This window comes from Mesoplodon mirus, assembly GCF_964341445.2.
Source record: "Mesoplodon mirus genome assembly, chromosome: 11".
NCBI classification, from domain to species: Eukaryota; Metazoa; Chordata; class Mammalia; order Artiodactyla; family Ziphiidae; genus Mesoplodon; species Mesoplodon mirus.
Genome location: NC_138987.1, coordinates 96,820,865 through 96,835,718, shown reverse-complemented (window position 1 = coordinate 96,835,718; position 14,854 = coordinate 96,820,865). Strand labels below are relative to the sequence as shown.

Below are 14,854 nucleotides of genomic sequence, written 5' to 3'. Positions count from 1 at the left end.
TGAGTAGTATTTCCGTGGTACAGATATACCACAATTTGTTTAACCATTTACCTGCTTAAAAGACATTTGGGCTGATTCCAGTTTGGGCTTATTACAAATAAAGCTGCTGTGAACATTGATGTACAGTTCTGCATGAACATAAATTTTCGTTTCTCTAGAATAAATGCCCAAGAGTTCAATTACCGGGTAATAAGGTAATTGCATGTTTAGTTTTATAAGAAATTGCCAAACTGTTTTCCAGAATGACAGCCCCATTTTAGATTCCCACCAGCAACGTATGAGGAATCCAGTGTTTCCACATCCTCACCAGCATTTGTTGTCGTCACTTTTTTTTTTTAATTTTAACCATCCTGATAGTTATTTAGTGATACATCATTGTGGTTTTAATTTTTGTTTCCCTGATGGCTAATGATGTTGAACATATTTTAATGTGTTTATTTGCCATCTATATATCCTCTTTGGTGAAAGATCTGTTCATGTCTTTTGCCCATTTTCTAATTGGCTTGTTCATTTTTTTTACCTTTGAGTTTTAAGAATTCCTTAAATATTCTAGATAAAGTACTTTGTCAGATAAGTGATTTCTCCCAGTCTGTCTTTTGTTTTTTCATCCTCTTAACTGAATCTTTTGTAGAGCAAAAGTTCTTAACTTTAAGATCCAATTTATCAACTTGTCCTTTAATGCATCACTTTTGGTGTCACATTTTGCCTAGCCCTAGAGTCTCATAATTTTCTCCTATTTTATTTTCTAAGAGTTGTACAGTTTTGTTTCATATGTAAGTCCATAATCCATTTTGAGTTAATTGTTGTATGAGGTGTGAAGTTTAGGTGGGGGTTCCTTTTTTTTTGTCAATGGATGTTCAATTGCTCCAGGACCGTTTGTTGAAAAAGCAATCCTTCCTCCATTGAATTGTTTTGCATTTTTGTCAAAAATCAGTTGGGCATATTTGTGCAGGTCTATTTCTGGGTTTTCTATTCAGATCCATGACCTATGTGTCTGTCCTTCTGCCAATAACACGCCATCTTAATTACTGTAGCTATGGTAAACCTTAATATAAGGTAGGATTATTTTTCCCACTTTATTGTTCTTTTTCATAATTGGTTTAGCTATCTAGGTCCTTTGCCTAATAGATCATTTTAAAAAATGCATTTGTGTAAACTGGCAAGAAAATAAACTATTTAAGAGCCAAAAAACTAAGTGAAAGCTGGTACCTGGAGAGGTAAATTGAGCACTGAAGCTTGTTTTGCCTTGAGGGCGTTTGCTTAAAAGTTGAATTTAGGCATGGTGACCTCTTAGGGTGCCACTGTGGCATAGGAGACAGAACCCAGGGCCTGCATAGGGTTGGAAATCTAATAGAAGGCCCCCACTATAACACCAGAACCCCAGAGAACTATATCCTCATGTAAGAGTGGATTTAAAATATGCTAACACCTGAACTGCCCCTAGGGGACTGAATAGAAAATTTGCTCATCTGGAATCTGAGTGCCTACTAGAGATCTTTTCTTTTTTCTTTTAAATATATGCAGGCAATTTGTAATCAAAGCTGTGGCTTTTCTGCCTGAATTCCTTGTTGGTCCGAAAAACAAAATAGCAAGAATTTAAAATGGTTCCAGGTTGACAGTGCCACCAAGCACCAGCTGAAGCAATGCAAATCGTCTCTGGATGAGCTGATCTTCAATCTAGGCCTTGGGGAATTTCCACAGATACAGTTCCAAGAAAAATAAATTTTGGTCAAAAATGGGAAACAAATAAGGAGCAAAGAACCAGGAGCAAGAGCCAACAAAGATGGAAATAGGAAGTAAGAAAATTAGAAAATCAAGCCAAGTAGTTCAATGTCTGATTAGTAGGAGTTCTAAAAAGAGAGAACGGTATGAAAGAGAAAGATTACAAAAGAAATACAAGAAAAAATTTCTGAATTGAAAGTCTTTCTGGATTACACAGTACACTATGTGCCTAGCATAGTGAAAGAAAAAGAATCATGTCAAGACACATCTTTGTGAAATCTCAGACTATTAGGGGAAAAGAGAAGATCCTAAAAGATTTCAAAAAGAGTGAAAGGGACTTCCCTGGTGGATCCCTGGTCAGGAACTAAAATCCTGCATGCCACATGACATGGTCCCCCCAAAAAAAGAGAGAGAGAGAGAAAGGAACAGGAATGAGAATGGCAACTCAATACAGTATTAAAAGATAGATGATGTGACAGTGCCTTTAAAATTCTGAAGAAACATAATCATTACCCTAGAATTCTATACCAGCCAAACGAATATAAGACCAATACGTACCAATATAAGATAAATATAGACATCTTCCAGATGTGCAAGGAGTGAAAATTTTTACTTCTCTTCACAATTTTTTACTTTCTCTTATAGGCTACTATAAGATGTGCTCTGGTAAACAGGAAAGAGAAAGGCAGCAGAGCTAGGGGATGGAATGCTGGATCCACACACAAAACTGGTGAAGGAAATATTTGGAATGAAAGCTACACCACAGACCCAGAAACAACCGCCCTGACTGAAGTAGGAGGAAGGAGGAAACTGCAGGACAGTCTCCAGCGGGGGAAAAAAACCTGTAAAGCATCTGACATGTTTAAATATTTGAAAAATAACATGAACAAGTACTTTACAAGTCTGATGTGACATGCGGAAAAAAATAGAGCTAGATACATAGAAAATTATATTTTGAAAAAGAGGTAATTATAAACTTAGGGGAAAACAAAAAGTTGAATAAGAACTAGAAATTATCTCACCTTTATGTTAATTGATTTTCAACAAGAGTGTCAAGACAGGACTTCCCTGGTGGCGCAGTGGTTAAGAATCCGCCTGCCAAGGGCTTCCCTGGTGGCGCAGTGGTTGAGAGTCCGCCTGCCGATGCAGGGAACATGGGTTCGTGCCCCGGTCCAGGAGGATCCCACATGCTGCGGAGCAGCTGGGCCCGTGAGCCATGGCTGCTGAGCCTGCGCGTCCGGAGCCTGTGCTCCGCAACGGGAGAGGCCACAACAGTGAGAGGCCCGCTTACCGCAAAAAAAAAAAAAAAAAAAGAATCCGCCTGCCAATGCAGGGGACAGGGGTTTGAGCCCTGGTCTGGGAAGATCCCACATGCCGCGGAGCAACGCTAAGCCCATGCACCACAACTACTGAGCCTGCGCTCTAGGGCCCGCGAACCACAACTACCAAGCCCACGAACCACAACTACCAAGCCCGCGTGCCACAACTACTGAAGGCCGCGCGCCTAGAGCCCATGCTCTGTAACAAAAGAAGCCACTGCAACGAGAAGCCCACGCACCACAATGAAGAGTAGCCCCCGCTCACCGCAAATAGAGAAAGCCCGCGTGCAACAATGAAGACCCAACGCAGCCAAAAGTAATGAATAAATAAATAAACTAATTTTTTAAAAAAAGAGTGTCAAGACCATTTAATGGGGGAAGGAATAGTCTTTTCAATAAATGGTGCTGGGAGACTTCCCTGGTGGTCCAGTGGTTAAGATGCAGTGCTCCCAATTCAGGGAACCTTGGTTCCATCCCTGGTCAGGGAACTAGACCCTGTATGCATGCCGCAACTAAAACAACCCAATGCCACAACAAAGATCCCACGTGCCACAAAGAAGGTCCCCAAGTGCAGCAGCTAAGACCCAGCACGACATAAATAAATAAACAAACAAACAATATTTAAATAAACAAATGGTACTGGGATAATTGGATAGCAACAAGCAAAAAAAAAAAAAAAAATGAAGTTGGATCCCTACCCCTCATCATACACAAACATTAACTGAAAATGTATCAAAGAGCTAAAGCTATAAAACGCTTAAAACACAGCTGTATGTTTTCATGACCTTGGATAGGCAATGGTTTCTTAGATATGACCACAAAACACAAGCAACAAAAGGAAAAATAGACAGGGCATCAGCAAAATGTAAAACTTTTGTACTTCAAAGGACATGATCAAGAAAGTGAAAGGACAACCCACAGAATGGGAGAAGATATTTGCAAATGAAAATATTTGTATCTGATACAGTACTGGTATCTAGAATATACAAAGAACACTTCCAACTCAGTAATAAAAAAATGAATAACCCAATTTGAAAATGGGCAAAGGGTCTAAACTGACATTTCTCAAAAGAAGTTATACAAATGGCCAAAAAGCACAAGAAAAGATGCTCCACATCATTAACCATCAAGGAAGTACAAATCAAAGCCACAATGAGATACTACACTAGGATGGCTATAATCAAAAAGACAGGTAGTGGGGCTTCCCTGGTGGCGCAGTGGTTGAGAGTCCGCCTGCCGATGCAGGGGACACGGGTTTGTGTCCCGGTCCAGGAAGATCCCACATGCCGCGGAGCGGCCGGGCCCGTGATCCATGGCCGCTGAGCCTGCGCGTCCGGAGCCTGTGCTCCGCAATGGGAGAGGACACAACAGTGAGAGGCCCACGTACTGCAAAAAAATGTTGATGAGGATTAAACCAAATGTTGGAGAAATTAAACCCTCATACACTGCTCGTGGAAATGCAACATAATGCAGCCAATTTGGAAAAGAGCCTGTAGTTTTTCAAACAGTTAAACACAGAGTCACCATGTGACCCAGCAATTCCACTCCTAGGTATTTAACCAAGAGAAATGAAAATGCCCACACAGAACCTAGTACACGAATGTTCATAGCAGCATCATTCAGAATCGCCAAAAAGTAGAAACAGCCCAAATGTCCACCAACTGATAAATGGATAAATATAGTGTGGAATAGCCATACAATGGAATACTATTCAGCAATAAGGGAAGTGGAGTGCTAATACTTGCTACAACATGGGGAAACCTTGTACCTACACTAAGATAGAGAAGCCAATCACAAAGGATCACATGTTGTATGATTCTGTTTAGATGAAATATCCAAAACAGGCAAGAATCTACAGGGACAGAAAGTGGCTTAGTGGTTGCCTAGAACTGGGAGGAAGAGGGAACTGATGGTGGCAGCTAAGGGGCAGGGGGTTCATTTTGGGGTAATGTTAAAAATGTTCTAAAGTTGATTGTGGTATTGGATGCACAACTCTGCGAATATATTAAAAGCCATTGAATTGGGTGAATTGTATGTGGATTGTATCTCAATAAAGATATCAAGAGGTTTTTTTAAATATAAGAAACATAAGTTATCCTACGGTACACCATTTGGCTCAGTAGTAAACAATATTTAATAGTCCTAATAATGTAAACACTGTCTACTGATTTAAGCCAAAATGCTGATATAACTATAATGAAGAGGCGTGAGGGATAGGGGCTATAAGAAAGGAGGACATTGGGGAGTGTAAATCCAGCTTCCTAACAAGGTAACTAGTAAGGGCCACCAGCTCCCTCTTCCAAAATCACACGTGAAGAATCTGTGGAAGCTATAAGGAATCAGGAATCTCAAGAATTAACAAAGACAAAGGCATAAGAATACCTCGGGGAGACTGAAGGCTCTAGTTATGTGTTCAGTTGCATCCTCCAAAAGTTTTTATGTTTAAGTCCTAACACTCAGACCTCAGAATGTGACCTTATTTGGACACAGGTTCGTTGCAGATGTAATTAATTGAGATGAGGTCCTATTGTTGTAGGGTGGGCCCCTACTCCAGTATGACTGGTGTCCTTATAAAATGGGGAAATTTGGAGAGACACACACACAGGGAGAACGCCTTGTTAACATCAAGGCAGAGATTGGGCTGATATGTCTATAAGCCAGGGAACACCAAAGATAGCCAGCAAACCACTAGAGGCTAGGAGACAGGCATGGAACAAATTCTGCCTGACAGCCCTGGTGATGCCTAGTCTCAGACTTCTAACCTTCAGAGCCGTGAGTTCATACATTTCTGTTGTTTATGCTGCCCAACTTACAGTACTTACGGCAGCCCCAGAAAACTAACACAGCTATCTTGAACCAGCACATGTGTTAGATTCCCAAAACAAACAACAAATATCATACATAGATATTACACATACATGTGATGGAAGTACCAAAAGGGACTTGCGAGTGTGCTAAAGTGTTTGACTTGTTATGAATACTGATAAGTTTAAGAAACCAACAGGAGTAAACAAATATGAGTGTTTCTTAAAACATGAATCACCCTGAAGACAAAAATAGAACATTGTTTTTCTGGAGGACCTCAGGTACAGAAGTTGGAGTTAACTGCTACTCTTCAATTCATGACACATGCTCTCCACTTATGCAGAGAAAGATTTCATTTCATTTTATAATTCCGTTTTTCCTTATTCCCCTCCCCAGCCATAGACAACATTATAAATTGTTTGATATTTAAATTTTGTGTTTTTGCAAAATGTGTATTGTCTTCTGCACGTGTTTTTATTTTTATTTATTTACTTATTTTTAATGGATGGATTTTTATTTATTTATTTATTTATTATCTTTGGCTGTGTTGGGTCTTCGTTTCTGTGCGAGGGCTTTCTCTAGTTGTGGCGAGTGGGGGCCACTCTTCATCACGGTGCGCGGGCCTCTCACTGTCACGGCCTCTCTTGTTGGGGAGCACAGGCTCCAGACGCGCAGGCTCAGTAGTTGTGGCTCACGGGTCCAGTTGCTTCGCGGCATGTGGGATCTTCCCAGACCAGGGCTCGAACCCATGTCCCCTGCACTGGCAGGCAGATTCTGAACCACTGCACCACCAGGGAAGCCCCAAATGGATTGATTTTTTAAATTATTTATTTATTTGGTTGTACTCGGTCTTAGTTGCGGCAGGCGGGCTCCTTAGTTGTGGCGTGCCAGCTCCTTAGTTGTGGCACATGAGCTTCTTAGTTGTGGCAGGCGGGCTCCTTAGTTGTGGCATGCAAACTCTTAGTTGTGGCGTGCATGTGGGATCTAGTTCCCTGAACAGGGATCGAACCCAGGCCCCCTGCATTGGGAGCACAGAGTCTTAACCACTGCACCACCAGGGAAGTCCTGCATGTATTTTTAATTTACATAAATGATATCATGTTTTAAATCTCATTGTTTTTTCACTCAGCATGACGTTGTAAAGATGAAATTCATATAACTTGTAAATGATCAGTTTGCTCTTTCCTTCCAATCCTCGTATCCATTTAATTCCTTCCCTCCTTCCTTCCTTCCTCCCTCCCTCCCCCACTTTCTTTCCTTCCTTTTTTTTATAACACTGACTAGTACATTCAGTACTAAGTTAAAGTGCAACAGTAATAGTGGGCATTCTTGTCTTGTTGCTGATCTTAAGGGAATACATATCCGCTAAATATCTGTTGTTGATCTCTAGTATATCACCTTTACCAAATTAAGGAAATTTCCTTCTGTTCCCAGGGTTTTATTTTTTAATTATCAATAGGATCTGAATTATTTAAATTCTCTTTTCTATATCAACTGAAATCATCACAGAGAACTAAACCTTCACCTTTCATAACAGGAAGCTAATAGATGTCTAAAGCTGATAAACCATGAAGAGCAGGAGGGCATATTATTTCAAATTATGATGACAAATACTAGAATAGTTCAAAGAAGTAAAAGCCTTTCATTCTGGGAAGCTAGTTTGGAGGGTAGACTGGGGTTAGGCAGGGGATTCCTGGTTTTGTCATATAACTTTCCCTTCTTTTTGATTAACTGTATGCATCTATTACTTTGATTTTTTAAAAATAAAGCTTAATTTAGAAATAAATCTTCAAGTCTCCCAACCCATTTTTTAAGTGAGATAAAATTCATACACCATATGAATCCACTCATTTAGTATATACCTAAGTGATTTTTAGTATATTCACAAGGTTGTGCAATCATTACCACTAATTCCAGAACATTTACATCAACCCCAAAAGAAACCCTGTACCTGTTAGTAGTCATCTCCCATCCCTCACCCCTTATCCCATCCCTTAGCAACAACTAATCTACTTTCTGTCTCTGTGAATTTGCCTATTCTGGACATTTCATATAAGTGGAATCATACAATGCGTAGCCTTTATGACTGGCTTCTCTCCTCTGCCATAGTGTTTTCAAGGTTCATCCATGTTGTAGCAGTACCTCATTCTATTTTATGGCTGAGTAATATTCCATTGTATGAATAGACCACACTTTGTTTATCCTTTCATCAGTTGATGGAGATTTGGGTTGTTTCTTCTTTTTGGATATTCTGAATAATGGTGCTATGAACATTTGTGCACAAGTTTTTGTGTGAATATGTTTTCAGTTCTCTTGGGTATATATATACCTAGGAGTGGAATTGTTGGGTCATATGGTAACTCTATATAACTTTTTGTGGAACTGCCAAACAGTTTTCCAAAGTGTCTGCATCATTTTACTAAAGGTTAAGTCTTAATGGTTCTTTAGAGTCGTCTTTGTGATCTGACTCTTGCCTCTATCTCCTGCCCTCTTTATCACGCACCAACAAATACCATTTACAGCTTTCCCATACACACCATGCTGTCTCTCACCTCTGGACCTTTGTTTCTGTTTCATCTGCCTGGAAAGGCTGCTAGCCTCCACTCCTTAAGATATCTCAGTAATGGCCTCCTCCAGAAAGCCTTCCCTGCCCCCACTCCTGCTCCCCCAGGATAAGCGTCCCTCCTCTCTGAACCTACACAGTAGGTAATTAACAAGCTTTAAATGCCATGATATATTTTATAATTAATGTTTCTTTGCTATTTTCTTAATTGAAGTGTAGTTGATTTACAATGTTGTGCTGATTTCTGCTGTACAGCAAAGTGATTCAGTTATACACATACACACATCCCTTTTTTATATTCTTTTCCATTGTGGTTTATCCTAGGAGACTGGAAATAGTTCCGTGTGCTATACAGTGGGACCTTGTTGTTTATCCATTCTAAATGTAATAGTTTGTACCTACTAACCCCAAACTCCCAGTCCATCCCTCTCCCTCCCCCCTCCCCCTATAATTATGCTTCTTTGTCTACCTCCTGCATTAGGTGGAATTCTTTAAATGCAGGAGTTGTATCTTTTTTTCTTTGTATCCCTGGAACCTACTGGTGACTTTCAGTAAATGGCTGTTGAATGGATTACTTCTACAAATATTTACCAAGGGCCTATTAAGAGCCAGTACACAAAGAGACCAGATATTAGACTACTACAGTGAACAAACATGTGCAAGACAGTTCCTACCCTCAATGGGAATGAGGCCTAGTCAGTGGGGAAGATGGACAAAGAGATACATAAAACCAAGCAAGATCGAAAAGCAAAAATATGAGTTCAGAGGCTCAGACATCTCAAAGTAAATGGACCTTGAAAAGTATTCCCTTGTCTTCTTCCACTTTTCCAAACTCGTGGTACTCGGCCCTGATTTAGAATCCCTTATGGAGCTTTTAAAAATATGAATGCTTGGGACACCAGCTCAGGTTGATTTCATTGGTCTGGGTTCTAATCTTTTTTTTCTTTCTTTCTTTCTTTTTTTTTTGTTATGAAACAAAGTGGATTTGGGTCCACTTGCCCAATACACAGCAAAGCCAATCTACCGACACCAGGTTGTGGTGAAGGAAAGTAAAGCACTTATTGCAAGGCCAAGCAAGAAGAATGGGTAGCTTAAGCTCAAAAGGCCAGAACTCCCCGAACTCCCCAATGGCTTTTAGGGAAGGGTTTTTAAAGATGGTGTGAGGGAGTCACAGGGTGCATGATCAGCTCGTATACTTCCTTCTGATTGGTTGGTGGTGAGGTAACAGGGTGATGTTTCAGGAATCTCAATCATCAACTTCTGGTTCCAGCCAGTCTGGGGTCTATGTGCCTGTGGTCAGCATGTAGTTAACTTCTTACACCTGGTGGGGGTTTAGTATCTGCAAAACAGCTCAAGGATATGGCTCAGGATATTATTTATAACCCTCAGGGAGGAACTAAAGGTCCTTGATTTTGTTTTAAGGCTATTTATTTTGTCTTGCTTGACTGTTTCCCTTTGTTTCTGCATTTTCTCACTCCTCTGATTAAATTTGCTCTTTGGAACTTGGGGAAGGCCTAGGAGGCTAAAGATTTTCTACAAACAAGAGGCAGAGGACACGAGTGGTGGTGGGGTGTCAGTCCCCAGGAAGGCCCCATGGGGTCCCGCTGGGTTTCAAGCTCTGACAAGAATTCTAACATGTTGCCAGGATTGAACAGCACTGGTCTACAGGGGAAAAAATAAATTTAAGCTCTTCATCCTGGCTGGCATTCAAGACTCCTAGTTATTTGGCACTAGATTTCCTATCCAAACTTATTTCCTACTACCTGAGAAAGCCTACTGTGTGTTGAAGATCACTAACTAGTCCTACGGACTTGTGTAATTCCCACCTTTCCTCACATGTCTGTCCTCAAGACAAGGCTGCCCCCTCCCATGCCCCTTACCCATCTGAATTGTCTCATATTCTTCAAAGCTCCTCCCTATAGATATTACTGTCCATATTTAACAAAGATTTCCCATTTCCATCAGCTGAAATTTTCCAAGATTTAGTTCAAATGTCATCTCTTCAACAAATAACTTTTCTGATCTCCCCCCAGCCAAAAAAGAACTAATTTTCCTATGCAATTATCATATCCAAATTTATATTGTTTACATATTGTATATCTTAAGTAGACTGAAAACTACTGGGAGTCAGGAACCAACCCTGACTTAGGGATTTATGTCCCTTCAAATAACACTGCACATAATGGTTCAGTGTTTATTGAATAAAAATATTACACACTGTTTCACACCAAAACCAAGATTGTTCTGTCCTTGAAAACATGATCTTATGTATCTTCACAGCAGGAAGATTCAATGCTCGTTGAATTAAATGATCATTTTCCTCTTTACCAAGAACCACACATCCTACTAAAGCATGTACTTATATTCTTTGGGGCACCTTGCACTTAGCAGAATCTCAAATGTTTGATTTTCTCTTCTCCAGTCCCACCAAATCATGTAAAGTATCCCAGAGCCACTCATACTTCACACCAACCTCTCCATTCTCATAACCAGCTCCTCTCCAGCCATCCCTTTAAAAATTCACTCCCTTTGAGTCCTGACACTCTCATATATACATTTACATGAGACCCAGGATCATAATGTATGGTCACGTATACCCATCAATCCACTTCTCCAAAATCTACTTTTCAGTTAATCTAACACGTACTTAATTAGCTTCACTTCTATTGAGCCTTCCAAAAGATAAAGTCCCAACAAAGACACAAAATGTTACTGAGGTAGATTGCCTGAAAATATGTCTGTGGACACTTCCTCACATCCCTGTAATCGCATGCACGTTCTCTGATCCAAAAATGGAGTACACTTCCACATAGCCTTGAATCTGCGCTGGCCTGTGACTTACTTTGACTGGTAGAATGCAGCACAAGTGACAACATGTCACTCCTTGGCCTATGTCTATCAAACCTTGCAACTTCCATTTTTGCCCTCTGGAGTCAAGCCTCCATGTAAAGAAGTTTAGGTTAGCTAGACTACTGAATAATGAAATCACGAGGAAAAAAATCTCAGCCACTCCAACTGAGGCACCAGACATGTGAGTGAAGACATCTTGGACATTCTTGCTTCAACCAAGCTCCCAGCTGAATGCAACCACATGGTTGACCCCCGCCAACGCCAAATGGAGCATAACCGCCCTTTTAAAAAATTATTAAAAAAAAAAAAACCCACCCACATAGACCCACAAGATTCAGCTCAGCTCTACAGATCACATATCTTTGGGGGCAGGGACTAGACTTTTTAAATTGTTAAACTACCCAGAGATTCTGATGATCAATCAGGCTTAGGAACCACTCAAGCAAACCACTCATATGGTACTTAATGCTCATATTAAAGTGTACATGTGAGACTATAACTTTATACACATAACTAGAAAAGCATGGGGGGAGGCTATATTACATTTTGGTTTTCCTACAGTTCTCAGCTCAGAAAAGGTACTCAATAAATATTTTTTGACAAGATTAGTGCAGAAGTATAATTCCATTTTTGTATTATACTTCAGTGCGGAAGGGTTTTTAAAAATACATTTAACATGATGGCACTGTGGGGCAATTTAAAATTACCACTTTCAATACATGAAGGGCCAAAGATCAAAAGATGCCAACAATAATTTTTTAGTTTTTAAACACCATAGGTATGGCTAGACTGCAAAGGGCAAGTGGTGAAGTCCAAACCTAAGACTGTAAGACTTAGGGATGAGTTCCACTTCCTAGTCGCATGAATGAGTAAAAGTAGCATCTAGGGGAAAATAAAGATGTGGGTAACAGATTTCAAAGAAGTCCCATTTTATTCCTGAGAGCATACAAATCCCTTTCCTCATAAGGAAAAGTACTTTCTCTTTCTCTTGGGTGATAGATACACCTCTTCCACAGTTCCCAGCATTCTCTTCTACCGGTGCTTTCCGCGTCGGTTAAAGCATTTGTAGAGATAGCTGATGCGTTTGTTCAGGTTGTGCAGGTCATCAATGAACATCCGATTTCCAACCATTCTCTTCTTTCGGATACAACGCTGCAATTCATTCCCCTTCCAGCCTCGAAGCCATATGGGGCCCTTGATCAGTTCTTTGGGGTGCTTTTCAAAGTTTCCTGTGTAATGTGAGAGAAGGTATTAGTTCCAAGAGGAGAGAACCCAGCCTCCACCAGCTAAGCCTTCAACACGGTTGCATCTCCCTGAGCAGCACCTAGAGACAAGACACATTACGTTAGGGTAACAGGACCACAGGCTCTGGAGCAAGACTGCTTGGGGTTCAAATTCTGGCCCTGCCATTTACTAGCTTTGGAAAAACTACTTAACCTCCCTGTGCCTCAGATTCCTCACCTGCAAAGTGAAAAGGTTATGAGGATTAAATGTGTTCATGCATGCGGGGCACACAGAACAGTGGCGAACACAACGTAAATAGCCACGTGTTTGTTCTTACTATCGAAGAAGGTACCATTTCTACACAGGTGAAAACAGATAGTCATTACGGCATAACTGCCGTTCTGAAATTCTGCACTACGGAGTCGAGTCTTACCCAGGATCCCGATGTTGTCATATACCCCGAACATGGCCCTCTTCTCGTTCCAACGATCAACCACTTTGCGGGGCGGAAGGGTGACCCTCACATGGAACAACCTGGGAACACCTAGGGATGGGGAAGAAAAGGAATGAATCTGAGCCGCTTACTGAGAAGTAGTTCTCGGGGCGTCCTTCTGCACCAGCCACTTACCCAGAGAGAAGCTTCTGCAGGCCAGCGGCACCTGGCCCCATAGGCTCCTGCCTGCCACCAAAGAGAGGCTGCCTGCCACCCAAGAGAGGCTCCCTGCCATTGCTCTCATCTCTCCCCTACAACAGTCCACCTCACAAGCACAGGAGGGAGGGCCAGACGTGGCCCTCAAGGAGAGAACAAGAACCGTCCCCGCTGGGTTCACCAGGATACTACATGCACGCAGCCATCTTGGGCTTTACGCAGGCAGCTCCGGGTGAGACCCAGCCTGGCCCCGCCTTCCCTAGCCACGAGCCCCGCCCTCCAGGTTCCGCTGCAGAGTCTTTGACGCCCCGCCCAGCCGAGGCGCTTCCGGTCTGCCCGCCGGAAGGTTTGGAGCCCCGGAAGAGCTGAGGGACTCGTCTCGTTGCCTAGGGCCCCCGCAAAGCTGAAGGTCAAACAAATTCACCCATTCCTGTTCACGTGGGCGTCCCTCAACTGAGGGAGAGGAAGGTCCAGAACCTGGAACCCAGAGCTTCCTTTCTCTGTGCCCTACAGCAGTTTTGCGCTGTAGCGGTTTTTATTCCCCCTATTCGACATGGGAGGAAATCTGAGGCTGAGGAAATGAAGTGACCTGCTGCACGTCATCAGGCAGAGGACATGGCGGAACCTGGACTAGAGCCTAAGCCTTCTAAATGCCGGCCTGAACTTGCTTCCGGTCCTGGGGGTGACGGAGTGGGTCACGGTCCCAGGGCACGGCCACTGCCCAGCTACAAACGCGGCATCTCCGGCAGGCACCGCCAGGGCCTCCTCTCCACCGACCGCGAAAAAGGAGGACCCCGTGGGCAAGGAGGCTGCCGCGAGACTACGGCGTGTGTTGGGGGGTGGGGGAGCCGGAATCTAGGCCCCGCCCTCCTCGGGCCTTCCGGCTCTTGCGCTCTGATTGGCCGGTGTCTGCAGCGAGCGTCGCCATTGGCCCCCTTGCGGCCGTTGAGATTTGAACTGCACTTTTGTGGCTTTGCCCGCGCGGCGCCCGGCTCGGAGGCGGGTTTTTGCCTCCGCCTGGCGGGTATTGGTCGGTCTCTCTACCCGCGGGGGTGCCGCGTCGCAGATTGGTGCGTCTTGTGCCCTCCTTGGTTTTTCCTTCGTTTCAGCCCTACAGCCCGAGTTGGAGGAACGGCTGGCGAAGTGCTCTTGTAAGGTGCGGTGTTGAGGGGGAGCGGGGAAGGAGAGGCCGGGAAAATCGGCCACCGAGCTGTAGGACGCGGTATTGGGCTGGGAGGTCTAGTGGGTGTGTCCTTGTGGTACGACGCGGTAGAAACAGTAAGTCTCACAGATCCGCAGTGGAATTTGGGCAAATCGCTTAACCTTTCTTAGTTTCAGTTTCCTCATCCGTAAATTGAGCGATATTACTCTGCACTTCATGAGATGGGCATTTGGAGACTTAGATAGGACGTTCAAATAGCCGAACAGAACCTGGCACAGAGTAAACAAATAGTAAATGTTCATGTTCTCTCATTCTGGAGACAGGAAGCCCATTAGCCCATACTGGGTCACCATTCTGGCCTCAGATGAGACAGTGTCTGTATACTTAAGAAGTTTTGCCCATAAAAACAGAAATAACAATGCTAACTTAACGCATCGATATGCCACTTCACAGTTCTTTGAATACTTTAATACCCCTTGACTCCTTTGATCCTGAGAGACATTTTGTAAAGTAATCAGAGATCAGTAATCCTGCTTGACAGATGGGGCCCAGGGGGTTAA

General features: G+C 42.7%; 2 protein-coding genes across 3 annotated transcripts in view; one reads left to right on the top strand and one right to left on the bottom strand.

Moving 5' to 3' along the window:
- Positions 1-12,171: 12,171 nt before the first annotated feature.
- Positions 12,172-13,357, bottom strand: MRPL51 (mitochondrial ribosomal protein L51). Its single transcript, XM_082636842.1, has 3 exons — positions 13,112-13,357; positions 12,917-13,027; positions 12,172-12,488 (listed from the first exon to the last, which is right to left on the bottom strand). Exons 1-3 carry the CDS (start codon positions 13,218-13,220, stop codon positions 12,292-12,294), a joined length of 417 nt encoding a protein of 138 aa, XP_082492968.1. The 5' UTR covers positions 13,221-13,357; the 3' UTR covers positions 12,172-12,291.
- Positions 13,358-13,473: 116 nt separating this feature from the next.
- The window catches only part of NCAPD2 (non-SMC condensin I complex subunit D2), a 29,459-nt gene continuing 28,078 nt past the window's right edge, over positions 13,474-14,854 (top strand). The window contains exon 1 of one of the 2 annotated variants that reach the window (XM_082636834.1): positions 13,474-14,283. The gene's annotated coding sequence lies outside the window, so the exon portion shown is untranslated. Of the gene's footprint in view, positions 14,289-14,854 lie in introns of both variants that reach the window. The other variant, XM_082636833.1, reaches the window with a different exon arrangement.

What these genes read in the sequence shown, in the direction of transcription:
- MRPL51 (XM_082636842.1), bottom strand. Translation starts at nt 13,220, where the DNA reads ATGAGAGCAATGGCAGGGAGCCTCTCTTGGGTGGCAGGCAGCCTCTCT. An exon ending in CTGCAGAAGCTTCTCTCTGG is followed by an intron (nt 13,028 to 13,111) that starts GTAAGTGGCTGG and finishes CCCCATCCCTAG; the next exon opens with GTGTTCCCAGGTTGTTCCAT. An exon ending in TGACAACATCGGGATCCTGG is followed by an intron (nt 12,489 to 12,916) that starts GTAAGACTCGAC and finishes CACATTACACAG; the next exon opens with GAAACTTTGAAAAGCACCCC.